General features: G+C 30.4%; 1 protein-coding gene across 2 annotated transcripts; it reads right to left on the reverse strand.

Moving 5' to 3' along the window:
* Positions 1 to 787: 787 nt before the first annotated feature.
* LOC111631440 (deformed epidermal autoregulatory factor 1 homolog) lies at positions 788 to 22,263 on the reverse strand. 2 transcript variants are annotated; one of them, XM_023375690.1, is made up of 8 exons: positions 20,177 to 22,263; positions 13,434 to 13,657; positions 13,233 to 13,353; positions 6,220 to 6,297; positions 3,144 to 3,247; positions 2,936 to 3,067; positions 1,633 to 1,797; positions 788 to 1,565 (listed from the first exon to the last, which is right to left on the reverse strand). In XM_023375690.1, the coding sequence occupies exons 1-8, from the start codon at positions 20,556 to 20,558 to the stop codon at positions 1,416 to 1,418; spliced, it is 1,356 nt and encodes a 451-aa protein (XP_023231458.1). In that variant the 5' UTR covers positions 20,559 to 22,263; the 3' UTR covers positions 788 to 1,415. The 2 variants fall into 2 exon arrangements, with proteins under 2 accessions (XP_023231458.1, XP_023231459.1); XM_023375691.1 differs by having other exon boundaries at positions 13,434 to 13,670; positions 20,177 to 20,439.
* Between the last annotated feature and the right edge of the window lie 2,096 nt (positions 22,264 to 24,359).

The following is a 24,359-nucleotide window of genomic DNA, read 5'->3' on the forward strand; positions in this document are numbered from 1 at the left end:
AATATGCTTTAATTAGAATAAATGTAAAAATCCTGACTGAAAAAAAGGGTGATTGAAAAAGACAGATGATAAATCGAAATTGTATGATAAGTTACATGCCACTTTGGGCATGCATGCAGTAGATTCACCACCCCTGGTATATATATTTATATATTTTAAAGCATTAAAATAGATTTTTGGACCGAGATTGAATTCATTTTTAGGTAACTTCTAAATATAAAATCAATTGCAATCTATTTTAATCTGGTTAATTCAATTAATGTACAATTTTCAAATTGTTTTAATTAATACCCTGGTGAACTGCAAAGATTGCTTTTAGTTATCTCATATTTTTTAAACTATTTCAAAGTAAACGATTCGTTAATTTAGAAACTGCATTTAAAAAATGTATAATAAATTTTCTTATCTTATGTAAAAGCGAAATTCTTTATGCTTGTTCTTTATCATTCTTAACATTTGTTAATTAATTTCTGATGGTAATAAGATAAATTACTAACATTTCTATAAGATAATTCCGCTTTAGTCGAAAAATAACATCACAATTCTACATACAGAGTTCGTACATAAAATATTTTTTATATTTATTCTTTGCTTTTCTCCACAATAAAACGCAAGGTCTTATTAGTAAATCAATAAATAGAATAATACACATAAAGTTTTAAGATGTTTAAAATTTATAGGTGTTTTTAAAGAAATATGAGCNGAATCCTGAGTTGTTGTAGTGATGCTTCACGAGCCCTCATATTCATCTACAAATTTTGTTTGTAGGAAAAAACATATAAAAAAAAAAAAAACTAAAAATCTTGATGAGTTTTATTGGTCCATTAATTTTTTTTTCAATTTATTAATAAAAAAGGTATTAGGAAGAGGAAAAAACAGTCTGTCTTTAGCAGATAAAGTCAGAGCTTCTCAGCAGAAGTATGCATTGCTTCCAAAAACATAATTCAAGAGCATTCTTGATGTTATAAAAATAAGAATAGAAATCAGCACCCTTAATTTTAGCCAAATATTGTGACCACAGGACAAACTTTTTACTTTTTAAGAGTGTAAAATAGATTATCGTAATTAGTCTACATTACTAAATCTCTCCTGTTCTTAGCTACTTAAATCACATTATGCAGCTGTTAAATATAGTAATGCTAGAAAAGTAATTAATTTCTTAAAAACATTACTGCAGAAATATTAAAAATTTTTCCAAGAGGATCAAATGATATAATTAAATATATCAGAAACTGCTTCTAATATCTTTAAGGATATGTAGAGTTAACATTACTTGCATTTTTATAAAATGAAAATAGATCTCGACAGAAGATTGTGCCTGCAAGTCAGCCAAATTTATAAACATAAGAATATATTTTCTTTTCATTTATAAAAATTTGTATAAAATAGCCTTTAGGAAAGGAACAATGCAACAATCAACTTTTCCCTATACTTTCTTCTTTGGACTTTGTACAGTCTTTCTCGTGGTTTGGCCAATCTTTTTGCTGACAGAATGTTCCACAGTAAGTGACTTGATGACAACTCGTACATTCGAACAAAGCTTCACGGTTACAGTTGGCACATTTCTGAAAATACAAAAATTAAAATTCTATCTGCGAGAAAGCAAACTCAAAAACTAATTCCTTCGCTTACTTTAACAGTTTCGCTTCTCTCCATTACGACTCCTTCTAATTTTTCTTTTATTTCTTCCTTTGCATGTTCTAGTAATTGTTGCAATGCAGCATCCTTTTCATTTTTAACTTCTAGAATTGCTTTTGATAAATTCACTTGTGCTTCTATTCTACAATTGTTAATTGCCTGAATAATATATTTATAATATTAATTTTCTTAAAAAGTATTCAAATTAGAAAAGTTTTAGAATATGATTTTTCTATTTTGTATTGTCATTTTTTCCTTTTGTGGGAATTCTGATATTCCATTGTTTGCAATTTTTATAATTAACTTAATAATTCAACTTTTACAATTAGAGTTTAAAAAATGCACAAAAACATAATAGTAATTTAGCAATGGAAATAAATGGAAGAAGTGTGACTATTATACCATGGAAAATAAACTTGACATTATAAAGCTAAGTACGTTAGGTGAAAAAACATGTTTGAAACACCTGTTACTAAAACAGTAGTGAGTGGTGAACAAGCATACTGTATTCTATTAAGTATATTAATTAAAGGATCAAGTTCTGACAAAGTGTAGTTATTCTGTGTACAAATGTACTTTCTAGGTTAGTTTTTGACTCACAAACATTTCAACTTAACGATAAAACCTTGGGACCTAACCTATTCGTAGTAGGGAAGCATCTGTATTGTCATTTTCTCTTAGTTAATGACGATTTCAAGTGGGATTGATAAAGAAAGGATTATAATTTTAGATTAATGTGGCATATCAATATTTATCTGCAAAAGAGAAAAATCAATTTCAGCAGAGTTTTGTTTAATGTAGGATTAATATAAGCATATTACTGTTTTTGCATATGGCATGTGGTTAGCTCCTTGGATGTATAGATGTATAGGAATAGTTCTAATTATTCTTTTTATAATGAAATTCAGTATTTGTAATAAAAACATAAGTAGCATATTTTAATGTTTTTTGTTGCTGTAGATGGTTGCATACATGTCTAGGCAATCATCTGAGACTATTTAGGATGCAGCATGAATTTATATGTAATTTCATTTTATGGAGTAATTGCTGACATACAAATTTTCACATAAAATAAGACCATACTGTATAAATATTATCTTAATTTTGAATTAAATATATATTTTGTCACCGTACATAAGTATATCACAAGTCTTATCAACGAAATCAGCATTATACAAGAGAATGTCTACTTTAAAATTGATTATTCTCATAACCAGCCTACTTTAATACTGTTGTTTGATATAAAAAGTATTGTTAAGTCTGTTATAATAAAAGTAATTTTAAATTTAATATATACCTCTGCCTTCTCTTTCTCCATCTGAATCCTGAGTTGTTGTAGTGATGCTTCACGAGCTGCAACACCCTGCGATCTAACTGCTTCTACTTGCTTTTGTAATTCCTGAACTTGATGAACTAAGTTTTTTACCATCTAAATAATTTAATTTTAAGAAATTTGTCTTAATACTATATATCTTTTATTAAAATTTTTATAAAATAACATTTACCTCCTCCAATTGCCACCATTGCCTTTGTTCACTGAAATCCAACTGGGTGGATGCTAAACGAGGTGTCTGAGGAGTGCTAACAGGAGTTACAATTACTGATTCTGCTAAAATGTAACAAAAATAATAGCATATAAGATATTTGATCTATCAATGATTTATCTGATAACTGTAAATACTTAAAGTACACATCAATCTCCATAGATCAGTGGTTTCCCAACTTATGTTCCACGGAATCTCAGGGTTCTGCAATAAAATTAGATTTCGAGCTTATGTATGTAATGATGCATGTACTGAACATAAAATTTATTTACATAAAGTTTCAAAAATTATTAATATTCCATAGAAAAAGGGGACCTATGCTTTCTGCATGGCTCTCATTTCTAGAAAATAAAATCCATTGAATCTAATGGTAGAAGAATTGAACCACATATTTGATTCTTTGTGTTTGAAAACTAAAGTGTTCATTCTTATTGGAAAAACTGTTGTTGCCCAGAGAGCAGCAGTATTCAAATACTTGAGTGTTCATTTAGCAATTCATGAAAAAAACAAAACAAATATATTTTATTCTCCTACTAGTTGAGCTACCACTACATCTGTAAAAATTGTCTTCAAATTAATTTATAGCTTGAATTAGTATTATTTCCTTTTCCATTATAAATCTTTTTTTATATATTCAATAAATCATTTTTGATTTGTTTATAAAAACACAGTAAAACTGTCAGATTTCAAAGCTTTTCATCAAGGTGAAAAGGGTTCTGCAATTAGAGTAAATTGAGAATTATTGCTATAAATTATTTCTTAAAATATCTAATAGAGAAATCAACAAAAAATCCTATCTATTGAGCCCCAATATATTGAGAATCAGAATATCTGCTAATTCTCCATATACAGGGAACTGTTGATGAGTGGATTAAATGGTTACCAAGCACCATAGATGGATATGAGGGACATTTGCTTTAAAAATATCAACATCAATGAACTAATAAGCATGCTTTGATGACAAGGTCATAACACAGTGGCTGCAGTCACTTGATCATCAGGAGTCATCAAAAAAATAAATGCTTCCTTTTTGTAAACAACACAGTCTTAAATCCTAACATTGAACTTGAAAATGTGAAATTGATTTTTCTGCCATTCAACACAACTGCTTTGTGCCAACCTCTCAACCAAGGAAGCATTAGAAACTTTAAAGTGTTTTTCCAACAATGTTAACTTCTACATCTTTAGAAGCAATGGACAGTTTGGACTAAAATGAGGATATGACACTGACTGTACTGGATGCAAGCATCTGGGCTGTTCAAGCACTCAGAAAGATGCAACCCAACAAAGAACTGCTTTGCAAAATAAGCACCACTGGCTTTTGCAGTAAAGAAAGTTACAATTCAAAGCAGTCTGAAAATGAAATGGAAACTGAGATTGAATCAGCACCACAGGAGGTTGCTCCAGGCATAAGTGCAACTGACTTCATAGCTATGGATGACATCGTCCTGACTGAAGATGTCTCCATCAACAAAAGAAATTGCACCAATTTCATTCTGTACAGCATTTGCTCACATTTAAGAATTAAAACAATTTTCTTTCTTTACAGAAAATTGATGCAATTGGTTTAGAACTCTCAGAACAAATTGAAAGTCAGTTTTTTGAATTGAAGTTACATTGTACAATTCAAAATCAATTTATGGATTCTTCTGATTAAATGTAAGACTAAATGGGAAAGTATTTTTGTTTTTTAAACTATTATTTTTAATTTCTTTTAATTCAGAAATTATTGCACAAAATTCAGAAAAATGCATTTAATGTCTTAGTAAGAACATTGATAGATGTCTGCTATTAGGTAATGACATAAAGTCATTACCTAATAGCAGACATCTATCAATGGACCTTTTTTGATCCACTATTAGTAAATTCTACTTTAATTAGAAATAGAATGAAAATGTTAATATTTGTTTCTGTATTTTATCGAAATGTATTATATTTATCCAAAAACATTTTAGAATAAATATATATTAAAATAAATAGTATTATAATACAGTAGACCAGGGGTGGCCGACCTTTTGCATACCATGCGCCAATTTTTTGACAGATGAGTTCAGATGCACCATATAACTCGAATACTTTTTATACAGTCTTACGTTCAATGTTAAGGGTTGATAAATAGACATAAGAATAAATCTGCTTCGCTTAGGGGAGAAAAGGGAATAACTTAATCACACAATTGAATTAATTAATTTATGACAGTTTATTGAAGCACCAATTTACAATAGTCAGCAATGATCTCCTGTACAAGAGGGTGGTTGCTTCATGATGGTGCTATAGCTGCCAGAGTCTCGTTTGGTGAAGATTACTTTGCACCACAATTATTGGCACTGAGAACGAGATTAGCTTGGAATAACTTTAATCACAATAAGTGTTTTCGGCCATTTACACGCCTGTAAACTGATCGGAGATAAAGATCGCAAGACTCAAAATACATGCATACACTGTAATTTACTATGTGGAGAACACTCATTTTATCTGCAAAATAGACTGTAACGAATTGTGAAACAAATGAACTTGCCAAGACAGGCTATAAAAAATTTATTTTCTATATAATATTCTTAATCGCGAACAAGCCAAATCTGGCAATTTTGCTCAGAACTAACTGAAGCGTCACTTGTAATCGTCCAATGTGCCACGTTTGGCACATGCACCACGTTCTGGCCACCCCTGCAGTAGACTCTCACTAATCCACTCTCTCAATTATTTGCCATACTCCAAGGGCAACAGCCTATGCACTTTTATTTCCATGAAAATGCTAATCGTGTTACATATCCCATTTTCCTGTTTACTCTTGTTTCATTCCTGCACACAGTATTGCATTTTGGCATGCAATATTATTTTCCACCTGCTTCAAAAAGAATTGGTATCAAAGGGCAAAAAGTCATGTTATTTGTGGCCTTCAGACCCATACATTCTCAGAAATCTGGAATTCTCTTTGCAAAAAATGGCCTGATTAACAAGAGTCTATTATGAATATATATTCTGACCATATTTGGAATTAAAGACTAACTACCAAAGTATAAATATTTTTGCTTACCTGCTCCATCAACTGTAGCAGTAACTACTTGAATAGTTTCACTGGCAGACAAAGTAGGAGCCAAAGTAACAACCATTGCTATAATATAAATATGTAAATCAAATTTAATACTATAGTTTTTAGAAAAAAAAAAAAAAAAATGTAATTTTATGATGTTTAAAGTTCATTAGTACAGTTTTTAACAATGCAACTTTAATGATATGAAATTTGAGATAATAAAATATTGCATTCAAATTCATAATTTTCATCTAATATAACTCATATTTGTTAAATCTACTTTATTATTGTATGTTATACAGGAATTTTATTAACCGTGATGTCTAATTTAACTTATTTTAATTGTTGTTTTACATAAAAAACTTAGGTTTGGTGTTCAGAAAGAAATTCTTGAAAATGTCTGTCTTCCCTTGCTGGCTGAAAAACCAGTATGAATCTTAAGTTTTTGATTAGTGATTGACTTTTCTTAGAACTTATATCTTAAATAAATATTTATTCTAGCAAACAGCAATCAACTGCAAAAATAATCATAAAATATTTTTTATACATATATATCATTTTGACTAAAATTTTAATGATGGTTTCATTACAATATAGAAACAAGAATTTACACCTTCAAATGGACTCCAACAACAAATTTTAATGAAGCAAAAACATTTGCAACTTAAGTTGACAGATCATCAGTTGAGCATTCAAAAAATAAAACAGAATAATCTTTTACTACTTTTTGAACAATGATTATTGCTTGCAGAAGTTTATTAAATTATCACAATATTTGTTACATCAACTTATAATTTATGCAGTTGTTCTAGAACAGTGGTGCCCTGGACCAAATCCAGCATGTGAATATACAGTCGATCCCCCTATAAGATCATTGATTTTTCCGTTTTATCTGAATTACATGTTGTACGAGTCACTTAGATTTTACAAATATGTGAGCCGTTCACAGCCCCGCACACGTATTTGTAAAATCTAAGTGACTCGTACAACATGTAATTCAGATAAAACGGAAAAATCAATGATCTTATAGGGGGATCGACTGTATTTGACATATACTTAGAAGAAGCTTTGGAGAAGAACAACACTGTCTTCTGCTTTAGAGAAGAACACCGGTTACAGGCAGTAAAATTGGGTAATTTATCTACTCTGGTGTTAATATTTCTTTCTAGTTTATATACTTAGAAATGATAGAAATAAGCCTACTTTTGGTATATATGTGTTATTGTGAATGACTGATATCTGGCGAATGTCAGCATTCACACAGTCATTTCGTGTATATACGAAATATTTGCTAAATATCATTATTTCTCACTTACACCGGAAAATGTCGACATTCAGCATGCACTGATGGTGAATGTTGAATAAAAATATTTTTATTATGTTAAGACAAAAATGCAACTTTTTAATATGTCAGAATAGGAGAAAACTTAAGTAACAGCACATGTAAATAAACTGTTGAACCTAAAACAAACAGTACATTCTTAATCATTAAAGAAAATAATACAATAATAAACTTACACATAAATTATGTGATTAACATTAAACAATCTTATTTATTGCAACAACTTAAACTGTTATGGCACTTTAAATTTAATTGCACAAGAGTCCCTTGCTTTTACAACTGCATTTATTCATGGAACACTTCTTTTTGCAATGACAATGTGTATAGTCTTGTCTTCCACTTTTCGAATTAGCTGCAGCTGCTTCTCTCAGCAATATTTCTTGAGAAGAAATCTCATCTATAGAAAGTAACTTTTCTTTACAAATTACGAACTGGTTACGGGTATAGAGCTGCTTGAGGGTACCATTTTTGTGTGCTAATTTATAAAAGTCGGAGTCTTCTATCCCAACAACAACAGCCAACACATTTCGGGCATCTGTACAACCACGGTCGACATCAGGGACTTGTATTCGTACGGTATAACCAATTTGAGCAGAAGGAAATGTTGAAAGAATTTGGTGACAGACTGTTGCCTCTCTGTCGACATCGGCTTCTCTGGTGTCGTTTCGACCTCCACCAAAGCTTATCTATGCTTGTTGACATACACTAGTGATTGTTCGAATGTATAATAATATAACCAAATATTCGGTCTTTCACCAACGTATTTTGTATGTGTCAACATTCACCAGAGAATGTCGGCATTCTCTAATTTCGGTCTTTCACAGTAACATATGCAATATACAAAATGTTTATGGCTCACTTATCTAGAATTTACTGTATGTGCAATTTGATAAAAAATTTGGACATCACCGTTCTGAACGAAAAAGCTTATTCTAAAAATTTAATACTGAATATTATGATTTATTGTCATCTTCATTTAGAAGAACAGAATTGAATTCCACATCTTGGAGGTCTTCATGAATTAACATAGGGTGAATTATGAGATTTTAATAACTCTTATCAATTATAGTTGCATCTTCCATGTGTAACAGAGATACACATGGAAGATGTGTATCTCTGTTACAGATGATGGTAATTTATTTAGTAATTAGCCTTAAAACTAGCCCGATGGATTTACGGCATATGTCACTAATATCATCTGTACTTATAGTAGTATGTTTTGAATTAAATCAAGAGTTAAAAATTACTTTAAGATTTTTATAAATTTATGTTATTTAATTTAATAATTTTAAACATTTTGTGCTTTCATTTTTATTCCTTTTTTGCTGTTTGCATGTTTTTCTTTTTTTCATTAAAAATATCTTTCATTTATGGGAAGAAAAAATACAATGTTTTGCATCTGGGGATATGGAATAAAAGTTTTGTCATCATGTCTATATGGTAAAGTGAAGCAACTAGCTGTTCTGAAACAAAAAATGACTAACACTTACGTTGGAAGAAGTAAATGTCTATCAGCATATGTGCTGATAGACATTTACTTCTGCTTATGAAGCAACTGTTATCAATTGTTTTATAGCAAATTTGTATTAAATTATGTTATGTTAAATGGTAGGTAAGTATATAAATAAAACACATGAATCTTTTATGATAATTATTAAAATGTATTTTTTAATTATCTTAATAAAAAGTAATTCAAATATTGAGTAGTATAATTTCATCATATTAAATACAAATCACAACAGTGTTTGACTACAAATAGTTCAATTACTACTGACACAAAGTATTAACAATGTAAATTTGAAAAAATTTTGTGAGTATAATGGAATTACATTCATTTTAAAGGAATATCCTGTTATCAATCATATATATGTATATACTGTATATAATTGTTGATAACAGAATGATCCTTATGCTGCACTATAATATTATATAATATTACAGTACCAGCATAGAAAAGTATAAGTTGTGTGTGTATAATAATGACAGTATTAACTGAGATGCAATTTGAAAAATCTGTAGATTATAAATTCCCACTCGTCCATCTGTCTGTCCTTAACCTAAAGAATGGTGTTAGATAGATGAAAATTGAGACCAGATATGGAAAGCTTAGGGGCAGAAGGCTCCAATTAACTATACACAAACTTCTGCTTTGGGCCAAAAATCACATTATTTCAATTCAAAAATTTTTCCTGAATGCAGTTAGACCAGCATTACTTTATTGTTAACAGGAAAAGTATGATGTACAGGAGCAAGATACTAATAAACTTAAGTGCACTGTGATGAAAAATTGCAGCCAGCATTGTGATGATGTCACAATAATTGCTCATTATATTTTAAGTCTGTCTTGTATTCTGCTTCAATTTCCAGGTTCTTCAGAGAAATGCTTCACAACTCTATTCTTTTAAAACATTATTAAACTTTTCTCATTTGAAACTTTTAAATAAGCAAATGGGGGTTTATTCTTCAAATTTGTGGCTAATTTCACTTAACGACTGTAAAGCAATCTTATCATCCAATTTAATAAGTTTAAACTAATTAGATCATAACAATTCATTTTTGAAGTCTTTTTGAATGTTCTTGATTGAGTATTATATCTTCACTCCTTAGCTAAAAAATTTTTGAATGCTTACTAAATATGCTTCATCTAAATTCAAATCATTTCATATTCAACTGTAGATACATTTCACATTATTCTGTTCACGTCAATTTTCAAACAACTAAATCAACAGGAAGATTGTAGACATTGCTACAATGATTTTGACAAATGGCATAGAAACTATCATTGAAATAATGATTTATCATCAATACATTACTTCTTTATGCTTTATTTAATATTACATCGAAATTACATTACTTTGTATCTTTTACAGTCATATATAAATATTGATTAAAATATAAATTTGACATATTAGTAGTATTTTTGACAATGCCTAAAATACTACTAACATTACCTAAATCAAAATTACATTTAACAAAATATTTAAATTTATGACTTATCACACAACTAGTTATTATGAATATTCTAAAATAAAGATTAATAAATAGTTTTAGACTATCAATGCACGATACAAATCTCTGTTTGAACTAAACTGATTTATGATTAAAAAAAACTCATTTCTTAAAATTTAATTTTTTTAATTTAAAATATTAAGCATTGTTTAAATTTTGGAAGGAAAAATGAATAATTTAAAAGAAGAAAAAGGTCCCTTTTACTGGAATTTTATTGGTAGAATTCTAATATATGAACAGAGTAGGAGCTTTTTTTCTCATTAAATTGTGTCTGAAATTGCTATTTTTTGAAATGTTAGACTTTATTGCATCTGACAATTTTAACATTTTTAAACATATACAATTTAACCTACTTAAAAACTTTAGAATAGAATTCCAATAGAAAAATGTCTGTCTATTATTTTTTAATATATATTAATAATATTTATGTAAAATTCAAAGTTCAAAAATATAGCACAACTTCTATTTATATTCAATTCAAAAGTTAAGAATAATGTTCAAAATTAAAGTTAAAGAAAAGTTAATTTAATAATGTTCTAATTAATTTCATGTGACATTTTTTATTTCTGTGACACAAAAGTGGAATCAAATTCAAAATACATCTTGCATAAGCTAAATACTGTTTACAAATACATAATAGTATTGACAAAATTATGATATTTACTTAATAAGCCAAGTTCAAGTGAAATTATTTATTTTTTTTTAGAATTTTGAATGTACTTTAATCAAAAAGTATGTTATAACGTGTTAATGTGTTATCTATATATGCAAATATTTGATGTTACAAAAAGAAAGCTATGTATGTTCAGGAGTTGTCTCAGCACTTGACTGACTTTCTGATGCTGTCTGATATGCTAAAGAGGAGAAGATTTTTTTTGAATCAAATTGTGATGGGTGACAAATCAGGTATTGTAACTTTGAGCCAGAAGAGAAAGCTGTTAGAATATGGTGGAAGTACTCATTGCATAAAAAAAATTAAAAATATAGGTGTCATCAGGTAAAGCCATACTATCTTCTTAGATATGGATAGCTTGCTGTTGATGCTGAAATTCAAAAACTTGCAGTCATCATCAATACAAAACACTGAATAAACTATCCTTAACCTCCATGCAGTGATCAAGAAAAAAACCAGGAAAGTTAACAAGCATTTCCTTATTCTGCAATGCATTTGCACATTATTGGGTAGATTTAGAAGCTACTGCAGCAAATGTACTTGGAAATTTTATATATATTTGTCAAATAGTTAGGATTTTCCACCATGCAATTTTCATGTGTTTGTATCTTTCAAGGAAGCCTTAAAAGACGAGTGATGGCATTTTATATTTACTGTTAATTAAAATGATGATGATAATTTCCCTAAATATTCTATTTAAATTTTATACAGTAATACCCCGAACTTACGCAATAGGTGGGACCGAGCAGTACCGCATAAGTCAAATTTGCGTAAGTCGGGGTATAATTTCACATATAAATACATACAAATAATTTTTAATTGGGGCCGGAGACTAAACAAAACAATAATTTAGAAAAAAATGTTTAATAAAATCTTAGATAATACATATGTATAACAAATTAGGCCTATATTATTTTACAATTTTTCACATTTACTTGATTATCATGCCATAATTTTAACATTGTTTCCATCTCAGCAATAATACCGTGACGTTTACAAATGATGCTTGAATTTAAAGATTGAGCATTTTTCACAGCTTCGAGAATTTTTTCTTCACCTTTTATAATTGTTCTGACTGTTAATTCTGGCGGATCAAACTTCTTTGTCAATTCACAAATTTTCATTTTTGTATCGAAGTCTTTAATAATGAGTACATTCATAAAGTCAAACGAGTTAAACGCATTAGTAACAAATCGTTCAAAAAGTCTAATGAAATAGGAATAACGATGACGTCACTCTCGTTTAACTCATTCGACTTTACGAATGTACCCAATGTTAACTTTACATTCCAAAGATAAAGTTTTTCTTTTCTTGTTTGATGCAGAAAAATTAGTTCTACTTCGTTTGGATGATATAAAGAGTCTCTCAAGTCTCCATAGATATAACAAACACAGAAATATATAACACAAAATAAATTGTAGCTACGTGTCGATTCCACACGACACATCCAAACATGTAAGCTGAACAATAGTGTGGGGGGGAGTGGGTAATCAAGGGTTGCGTGGCACTCAAAGAAAAGACGAATCAACGAAATTTGAAAATTGCGTAACTCCGGGTTCATGTAAGTCGGGGTAGCGTAAGTCAAGGTATTACTGTATTGAAAAATATTTGATTAAAAAATCTGAAAGAAACTTATTAAAAATTTTTTTTGAATATGTAAATATAAATGTGATATATATATATATATATATATATATATATGTGTGTGTGTGTGTGTGTGTGTGTGTGTGTATAAGCAATGCATTTATGTAAAAAATTTTCAATAAACTAGCAACATAAGCTGATAAATACTTCATAAAACTTGCAATATCACAGTGTTTATAGTCAATAAACTGTAATAAATATTTTGTGAATATTTTAATTCATTTAATAAATCATTTCTTTTATCTATAATATATTATTATTTTTATGGGGAGTTAAAATACCATAAAAATTCTGTTTATAAGGGATTGTAAACTATCAATATATTTTTATTCTCATATCAAAACTCACATTCATTAGCAGGTGGTGTTTCTCCTCCAGATTTAACACTTTCTTGTGATAGAAGACGTTTGATTGATCCATCTTCACGTTTTCTCCTCTTATAAGGTGTGAATAACCGGATAGGTCCACTCTATTGAATATAATTCAGCATTCTTTTAAAATATTGGTGTATGTTTGTATTCTTATAGTATGTTTTGCTAAATTACTTACCACAGTACCTCCACTCACCATCGTTGTATCATCACAACAAGCTGTACAAGTGCAAGAAGTTGCATGTGGCTGGAGTATACCTTCTTCTATCAGGCACTGCAGAGTACGTCCAGCATACCTAATACTCCTTTTCCAGTCTTTACTATTTCCTCTTCCACAGAGTGCTTCAAATTCCGAGGGTGTGTACCAATTTTCGCCAACTTTAATACACCGACCACGTCCCCCTAAATAAGAATTCTAAATTATTTAATATTTGAATATTTTAACATTTTTCAGTTAAAATGTATATAATTAAAAACAAAACTTTAATACCTTCTACTACCTATGAAGTCAAATTTACACTTAATTCTATATTCAAAATTTTCATTGATTAATAAAATAAGCATTATTGGACTGCATATATAATTCAGCATGAATCTCAAACTGAATCAAAAATTAATAAATTATTATTGTCTAGCACAGGGTTGTCCAACCTTTTTTCCTAATGGTCCAAATTAGAAATTTACATATACAGTGGTACCTCAGGATACGTAATTAATCCGTTCCGAAACTGAGATCGTATCATGAAAATGTCGTAAGGTGGATCATCTTTTCCCATACGATTACATGTAAAACCAAATAATTCGTGGAGTCAGAGTCAGAAATAAGTTCATTGCTAGAAGTAATACATTAAAAAAAATAACTGTAGTAAGAAAAACAAATGAAAAATGCGAACTAATGTAACGTCGTATGGTGAGTTTTTGTTCGTATCGTGGAGCAAAAATATGTTCGAATTTCATGTCGTATCCTGAAAATTTCGTATGCTGGGGCGTTCGTAACCTGAGGTACCACTGTATTCAGTGGGCCACAAAGGTACTTTATATATATGCTTTTAAAAAGTTCAAAATGTGAACATCAAATTTTAATAACAAATATATATATAATTACATAAAATACTGTATTATTGACAGTAAAAAATTATACTCACACAAAAATAAATTTCATGTGATTTCTAATATTGCTTTCCTTTTATAATATTGTGAATATCTGCTTTTATGGTACTAGTCTTAGTTCTAAGTGAATCACTCAACCTATTTTTTCAGCAGTTTTGATGTTTTTCATCCACGAAAAGACTTGTTCACAACAGTATGTTTTGCATGTGGGGTAGTACAGTTTTCTAGCACCAATTACACCATTATGACATCAACATTTATCAAGTGAATGAAAATAATTTTTAACAATATTCTTTAGAAAAATAAATGAAAATGTACCAATGTACCTAAAAAACTTAGGATGCAATGGGCCGCAGTGCTGCCCACAGGCTGGACATCCCTGGTCTAGCAAAATGACAAATTGGAATACTATGAAATAAAGATGAAAAATCAATAATATATGTACTATTAAGTCAAATTTACAACTAATATTTTGACAAACAAATTAGTGAAAGCTTTTCAAAGTCAGAAGATAAGAAAATAAAATATTCATAAAAATAGACTTGGATTTTTTTTGAAAGTGACAGAGATGAAATTATCCTTAGAAAGGTTCAACATAATCCATATGTACAAATATTCATTGGCCTATTGTGAACAACTTCTAAAGATAAAGCTGGAGAAAGAAACTTACTATTGTTTAATTAGATATAACTTAATTTTTTGTTGGAACAAAACTTTCCTTTATGACTTTTAATTTTAATAAATCCTTTACAGACATAATGCATCCTTTATGATTTTTCTCTGATTTTGTTTTAGTATCCTCTTTACAGTTTCAATATAATTTGAATATGACACCTTCTTTATGTAACTGAACTTACACACCCAAAAAATACATCCTTGACTCTAATATTTTTACTTCAAAATAAAGTTCTTTGAATGAATAAAGTTAATAGTATGATAACTTTAACAGAATGGATTTTGTGACAATAATTTATAAATTCAAACTCATTGAAGATCATGTTGTTCTAACAAATTTCACTAAGAACAAGAGTTTATTTAGAAAATGGAAAGCAGTTATTCTTAAGTTTTCTATGTAATGTTAAATTTAACAGATATTCTCATTAAGTCCAGTCTTGATGTTCTCAATGTAATACAATTCAAAGTTTAACAATAAAGTGCTCAAATAGTAGATATAAGTCCAATTAAAAGTCAGGTAGCTGATAAAAAGCAAGTAATGGAAGGAAGTACTTACAGGAAAACCAAATGATGCAGTGGATTTGTAAAAAGTCTCGAATTCTTGACAAGCTTTCACTTTAGTTGTAGTTAAGCCTAAAAATCTTCTGTAAATGTTCGTCCGATGGAGAAATATTTTTAATAAAGTTGAAGACAAAAAAATAAATGGTGATCCTTTTTGGACAGTTTTGTCTTCAATTTTATTTACCTAAAAATCTTATTAATTGATTATATATAACACTTGATGGAGGATAATTGTTCTAGAATCTTTTCAAAATCAAAATTTTTAAGTTTATACAAAATGATTCATTATTCCTCAGAAATATTTCTATTTTGCAACATATTACTTTCATCAGAGAAGAAATGAATAATTGTAATGTGCATCTAACAGTAGCAAATAATTGGAAGCACAAAATTCCAATTCTAGTCAGAGAATGTCATTTATGATATGCATTGTTGAATTAATTGTATTAAATGTATTTTGAAACTCATCTATTATTACTACATTGTGAAAATTAAAATTTTAACAGGATTAATTATAGGAAATCACCCATAACTACTCTATAATCATCATTTATGTTTACCATTATTAATATTTCATTCATTTTGAGCTACTAATAATAAAAAAGATTTCGATATAATTTTGCAGCATAGGTACGGAAATGCAACAATAGAAAAAAATAATGGTAAGTGCTGATTATAATCTGATGTAACTGTTTGCATATATAAAAATGGATTGAAGTAGTTAACCATACTTTATCCACGATGACAAAAAACTCTTTGGAATACTAAAGAAAAAAGAACAGTTCTTCTCAAACTATGTATTCATGGACCAGTTATTGGCCTGCAATTTGAAAAAATTGTAAACCTATAAATTCCCACTGTTGTCCATCTGTCTTTCCTTAATCTCGAGTACAGAGTTAGTTAGATGAAATCTGAGAACAGATATGGAAACATTAGAGGCAGGAGGCCCTGATTAACTATATATGAACTTCTGATGCAAACAGGAAGTCATGTTATTTCAATTCAAATCTTTTCCCCTGAAAGCAGTTAATAGATGACTGGCACAACTCTATTGTTAAAGGTAAAGTACGATGTCTGAAGTATGCACCAGATGGAAAAACAAAAAATATCGTGTATCCACAAGTACTCCAATAAATAAATAGAATTGAAACGACACTTTGAAATGTTTTCCCGATGAAAATGAATAACAATAATAAGTTTCAATAAAAATGATAAAATGTAAATTGAATTTTATCATAACGAGTTTGCTTGAATTTTGTTTCTTCTGAGATTGCAGCAATGCGTGATGGGTAAGCTAGTGTTATATATGAATGTAAATAAAAATTTTCATTTAAAAGTAGAGCAAAAATTGATCAAACACTTTAATGGCAATTTTGTTGAATGAAAACCGTATTAGCATAATTTGATTTAAATTACTTCATTAAATCTTTTTTGTGATTTAAATAACAGAATAACAGAATATTGTACAAGACTGAAATACAGACTATAGTATCTTTAGGATCACAGAAATTGAGCAGTGAATCTCTTGTTTCAATATGAATGGAAAAGACAGCAAGGCAGCAAAAAGAAAATAATCAATGATAGAAATAATTTTCAAAAAATGTTTTTATACAAAACTGATTTTAATAACACACTTTTCAGTTAACATTGACTCAGACAAAATTTTGGAATATCTACTTTTATATATTTATTTCCTATTTATTTATATATATTCAGATATTTTGAAAATGCTTTCATGTTTCATTACCACCTTAAATAATTTTATGGGAATCTTGAAATTTATGAATCCAGCAATCTCAAATTCAAAGAACATATCTAATCACTCACTATCTTATAATAGAAAAGGATGACATTTTACAATTTCATCTTGTAAGTCTACTAACAAGTTCATATCAATAAATTTTTTAATAATCATATAAAAAGTGATAGAAAGGATTATAAGTACAGAGTCAAGCCTTGTTTATTTGGATCCTGTTCATCTAGATTGATTGAAATAGTCATTTCTTTTTAAATGTTTACATATTTTGAGGAAAAATGGTGATTTTTTTACAATTGTTGAGAAATCATTCTATTATTTACAACCTTAATATATATCTACATAGCAATCTCACATCCACAAGGAAAGAATACATACTGTTTATATACACTAAATTTTTATGATCCTATTTATGTAAAGTTAATGTTCTTAATGTTTTCATGTCAGTAAAGCATATAAGTTTATTTTCAACCATTAAAACATATTTTCAGTAAAGAATTGCAGATTTATTTTCTCCAACTTTTTATCACCAGATTTATTTCAATACCCCACTAATTTCAGTTTCTTGATCATTAATCTTGATTGGGTCCATTCCCATTTGATGTGGATAAATAAGGTTTGACTGTACACATTGTGATTAATATGAAAATAAGACATCTATTAAAGTTTACAAGTTTATCTTTGTGGTTTTTTAAATTAATACAAGACGATATAAATTAATTATAAAAGGTATCTGTATATATATGACTCATGTATTTTGGGTAAATTATGCAAGATAAAGTGTATCATAAAAAGAAATTAGGATGACTCAAATTGAAAATCTGTTAAAGATGAAAAAGATAAACCATTGAAGAAATTACAGATAGGATCATAAATCTTCAATCGTGAGGGGTCAAAGAGAGAAGATACAAACATACACATATATAAAATACATTGTTAATTTAAGATAAATTCTCTAAATATTCCCCCCCCCATAATATGAAAAGATTATACAATTTTTAGAAAATCTATAAACCTGATATAATGTTTTAAAATTTATATTAACTATTCTCTGAATTGAGATTTTACAGAAATGAATACTACTTATATTTTTCTTTATCAAAAAATTTATTTTTGTATTCCTTCTGTAGAAAAAAGAATGAAAAGACTAAAAGAGCTGTTATTTCATGTCTACTATGGGTTCAATCAGATACTCAATGATATCTATGCATGGTAAAGAACAGGATCCAATATGTGCACCATTGTTTATGAAAGCAGTCTACATCATTTTTAATTTGAAGTTATATTTCTTTTAAATTTTACAAATTCAAAAGTCAATATATATTTTTTGATCATAGAAAAGAAAACACAAATAAATTTACCTCTACAAAATAGGTATTTTTATGCAATTGTAAAATTTTACAAATAGTTTTTGAAATAAATTCAATGTTTTTCCTTTTTTGACATAGATCACTTTCATTATCACTGGCACATATATCCATGCCTGATCACATGTAAAAAGTTCTGAAGGAACTTTTTACATGTGATCAGGCATGATATATCTGAACTTAATCCTAATTTCTTGGAGTAACAAATAGATGCATCTTTGCTATCTCAAGCATCCATCCAACTTACAAACTTTGAAGATAACATTGTAATTTTAGCTTTAACAAATAACTAAGAAAAAATCAGATTTAATTTAACAAGTTGTAATTGAAATCTACAATTTGATAATGTCTCAATTGATACAATTACACTTCTGAATGAGATGGATTTTACCAGAGCTATAGACTATACCTATAGCAGCAAAAAGCCAAAGGAACAATACTGCTAAATGTTACCCTTTGCAAATGAGTCCCCAAAATTGGTCTACTTTCAGGTCACACACAATCAGGAGTCACGTTGTTTTGCTAATACTATCGTATTTAACTATTTAGCCCATGCAACTATGCCAGTTTCGAGTAATCCACTCAACTGTTTGCAGAGTACTTGATGTTACATAGTTTTAAGGGGTGTAGTTTGCAGAGGTGCAAAAGATAGCAAACACCAAGGCACACGACTACATGCAGATGTAGTCGTGCGCCTTGGTTAAGGCAAGCAAAAATGAGCCATTCAACACAGCACGGAGAATGGGCAGTAGAACCGGTACACGGTAAAAACAGATTTTTGGATGCAAATATTTCACATAAGATCACGTCAGGTACAGTTCCTTTGTAGTGTTACCACCCATCCGGTTTTCACCTGGACAGTCTGGGAATTGACTCACTGTCCGGGTGAACTATTAATTTTGTCCGGGAATTTTGTAGAAATTGTGAAATTACAATGAAACAAAGTTCTTGCAAATATTTTTACAAATTTACACTATTTTAACAGCAAAAGAACTCACACTCACTAAAACTCATCTACAATTCTACCATGTTCATCTTACATTATATTAACCAATGAATTTATCATACTTTCTGCTATAGATCATGTTCATCTGTTTACGCCAACATGTGGCAGTGGCGCGCAACCTGTCAACCTTTTTATTTTCTTTTTTTCGCATGTACGATTATACTCATCTACAGGTTAAGTTATCTAGCACGTTATTCTTCGCATTGTAAAATGACATCACGCATGCATCAGGAACTTCTGTTCAAACAAACCTGACCTGCCATCCGGGTCAGCGATTTTGAAAAGGTGGCAACACTATTCCTTTGACCTTTTTGCTGGTACAGAGGGCCTACAATTCTGGGGGTGAAAAACCCTCATTCAGAGTTCACATCTTACCATACGATTTAACAAAAAAATAATGACAAATTTGCATTTGTTATTGTAGATAAGGCAAGCAAGACACTCACCAGAACCGAATCTATTTTTGTGCAATTCGCCGCTAACATTCCTACACCTGACAGGCAAGACGGAATCGTGGACGGAAGGGTCCCAATTGTATTTGAATTTTTTGTCGCCATTGGTGCCGAGAGGAGTGGGCGAAGGCGTGCTGGGTTGAGCCTTCAGAACGGCGTCGAGCGTGGACTGATCGTGGATGACAATGTGCGTGGTCTTGATGCCCGCGTCGTGTAACTGTTCGGGAGTGAGTATACCTTGCGGGGTGGCGAATACCACGTTAGTGATACCATTGACGCCCGATTCCGAAGCCGGTGGAAACGGAGTTACGTCAGAGTTCGGTAAATCTTCGGAAAGGTCAGGCGTTGCCACTAAAGGTACGCCACCCGACTCCATTACCACCGATATTTTCACTAGAAATAATTAAAAGACTCACATCTGTGTGTAATTAAGCCTTTCGGCTCGTTCTCGTAAGCCAACGCGCGCGTAAATTACGATAAATAATCTTTGTTAGTTAAAAAGATGGACGACTCTCGGCAACCTTCGGCTATTCTCGGTGGTGGGCGGATAATAACCTCTTTCACCTTCGATTTTTAACTTTTTCACTGATTTTTTGTAATATTAATACTTCAAATAATATTCCAAGTATTAAAATATTAAGAATTTAACGTTGTATTGATATTATCATACGGTGGTCGCGTGGAATCGAAAAATAAGTTTCCAGGAATCAGATGGCGATCATCATCAAAGTGTGGTCACTGTCATTATTTAAAGACTAAATATATATATGGAAAAACATAATGCCATTTGAGAAATAATATAGTAACCAGCAAAATAAACTCTCTCGAGACTCGAGTCATTTTGGTAGAGCACACTTTAGGCTGCAATATTTCTACATTATCCCCCTTTTCTTTCTTCATCTTGGATTCTGCCAACAAAAAGAAATTCCCTTTTTTAAGCATAACTTTTAATTTTTCCTTTTGCATCTCGGTCTGTCTTTGATTACAAAGGAGTCATTCCAGTTTTTAGTCGCCAATTATCATAAATCTTTTTCTCCGTTTTCTTTTTTCATTTGGATACTTCAACACTTCTTCAATTACATCTCTCAGAAAATATTCTCTTCTAAGTCATCAGATGACTAATGACTTAGAAGAGAATATTCATTTTCCATTTTCTTGTATTTTGTCTTGTCCAGCAATGTTTTCTTCTCTTCCATTTTCTTTGCAGTACATTTCATTATTGCTAAAACATCTTTCCAGCTAATCTCTACTTCTGCATCTCACGGACTTCAATTTTTAAAAATCTTTCTCTATTAATTAACAGAAGAAAATGGAGAGAAGAAGAACAGTTTTCTATCGATTCTCTATGATTTAACTTTGAATTTATTGAGAAAATCTATATACGCGCATGCATCTGATTTTCAGGGGGACTGTGTAAATCAATAGTTTGAAAACCACTGCTTGAAATTCGGAAATCTGTATCTAACACCACTGTTAGGTATTAACTTTGTCCCTTCTGACGGACGAGAATCTTGGTCAAGCAATAGACCGGCTCCATAATAGTGAAGACAAATAGAAATTTTATATTTAAACACACTACATACTAACATTATACAGTTTAAGCATAGTTTCTTTTAATTGAACATAAACTGAATACATTACGTTTTTCAATCTCGAAGATCAAATTAAAACGGGGGAATTAAATAAACGGGACAAGAATTGGCAAGGATGCAAAATTTACTTACCTAAGGAATAAATTGACTGAAAATCTAGACTACGTTGAAGAGCTAAAAACGAGATCAGTCAAAGGGTCTGCTAATCTCAGGGCCAAAATTTGGAAACGCCAAAATATCATAATAGAAACAAACTTAAAAATTCTGGACACATGCATCCTTAGTTATATACTTTATGGCTGCGAGGTATAATTCTTCACAAGGAAACCAGAAGACTATCCGTCTGTGGAAGAAATTGTCGGCGGAAGGTGGGTCGCTCAGAGTAGACATAGTTCCCCATACTGTGCACATAATTGTGCGCTTAGTATGAGGAACTATGACCAGTTATCCCAAATTATAGCTGGAACGCAAATTGCTTTTAATCATATCAGAATTAATGGGTTTAGATAATATTTATGAAGATATATAAAACAAAATTATTTCTTAAAACTGATTATGTATAGCAAAAAGTTTTCAAGATTAAGTTTAATTCTAAAAAATGTAGCAAAACGCTGCGTAAATTTTTCGGATATTGAGATTTTATTTAAAAAATAACTTTTATATTATTAATCATTCTATTAATAAATGAATTGTGTGGAGCATGGAATCTGTTGTGAGATTTTGTTATAAAAACTTTCTATATTTTTAATTCTTATAAAATAGCAATACGCTTAAGTTTGAGGTAAGTTTTATAAAAAAATAAAAAACTAAATAGTAATAATAATTAAAGTCTTCAATAAGTCTGACCGTGTTTCCGATTGGTTTCGGAGCCAATGGCCAGCCATTGGCAGTTGTGGGTTCGGGCCTCACCAACGACTGGCTACGTGGAATTTCCCCGGTTTTCTTCACGTGTAAACGCTTAAATAGGGGCCGCCTTCCGCCACACAATGTGACCTCAATAAGCCCTAATGACGCCACTCAGTTTGTAGTCCTCGGACCACTATGCCTTATGGCTGTGGCCTACGGAGTAGACCATTCACATAAATAATGGAGATGACTATAGCGTAAGACAGTCATCTCCAATAATAATACGAAGTTTGCACAATTAAAATTTTTGTTTATTACGTACAATTTTAATTAGTTATCGTAACTAATTTCTTCTCTGAAAATTAATATTATAAGGATTTTTTTAAAAGGCTTTCAAATGTACGATCGTATTTAAAATATTTTTCAGAATTGATAATTGATTAAAATATATTATTTCCGAACTTATAAGAACTTTTGATGCAAACCGGAAATCACGTTATTTCAATTTCAAATTTTCCTCTGAAAGGTGTTAGATAGATGACTGGCACGGGTCCTATGAAGTTGTAATGTGCCACTAAGCTTATAATCGAAATAAGTGGCATAAATATTTCACTGCGAATGAACGTCTCCGATCGTCACCCGAAAAATCCAACTTCTTGGATCTGAGAGTCGTCGAAGGATATGACCACAACCCTCTAAAGTATATGGCCGGATGGCCGAGCGGTCTACTGCTCTGATGTCTAAGTTGGCAGCCTACTGCTCTGATGGACCCGGGATCGAATCCGGACGGGTCAAGAAATCCCCAGGAATTTTTCGGGGATGGTCTGTTCGGATATGTCGGGCCCCGTCCCTCACCACCCGGTCGCCCCATTACGGGTTTGAAAGAGTAAAAAAGCCCTCTAAAGTATAGACCTGCACGCATATTCAAGATGGCGGCAGCTTCGGGCGGAGCGCATCTAGTTACTTGTAGAATCATTTAGTGCGTGCAATTAAATATACTAGGATTTCCAAAGTTTTATCTGTCAGACATCCATGAGATGAAAAGAATGTATTTTTATATTTTAATAAGCGAAAGATCCAACAATCGTATTCGAGCATTATAAAAACCAAATGTTAATGACTGTGGAAATAATAAATGTGTTTTTCGTAGAGCTTTTTAAATCAATAAACTGAGAAATAAATTAGTTTTGCCATTCAATTGAACATTTATAGAATAAAATAAAATTAGGTTGCTTAACATATTTGCTACAATAATAATTATATTAGATGGTTGCTCGGAAATCATAGGACAGGAAAATCAATAAGGAAGCTAACCTAATTCTGTTCATTGTAGAATATGATCATCATCTGTTAAGACGAAAGTATTTCAATTGTGTAACACGAACACATACCAGCTATCTGGCATGAATCGCTCTTTGATTTCTGATTATGATGCCAGAAGTTAAAATTTAACCGTTGGTGGAATTAATGGAGGAATACATTTGCTTAATAACCAATCGGAGATGCGAATTCATATCATTTCAGAATTTATTATATACGTATTTAAAATTTAAAAAAATTTTGTGAATTACAGTGACTCGTTAGTTTGTAAATATGAGTGAACTTAGGTAACATGCGAGTCAAATCAGGCAGTTGCGAAAAGCGCGTTTATTCTGCACTTTGCAAACATTACAAGTTAAAACATATTGCAGATATTATAACTGTTAAAAAATACAGCACCGGTACTGTTGGGTTCGTGG

This window comes from Centruroides sculpturatus, unplaced genomic scaffold (assembly GCF_000671375.1).
Source record: "Centruroides sculpturatus isolate CEXI.00-Female unplaced genomic scaffold, Cexi_2.0 scaffold746, whole genome shotgun sequence".
Taxonomy (NCBI): domain Eukaryota; kingdom Metazoa; phylum Arthropoda; class Arachnida; order Scorpiones; family Buthidae; genus Centruroides; species Centruroides sculpturatus.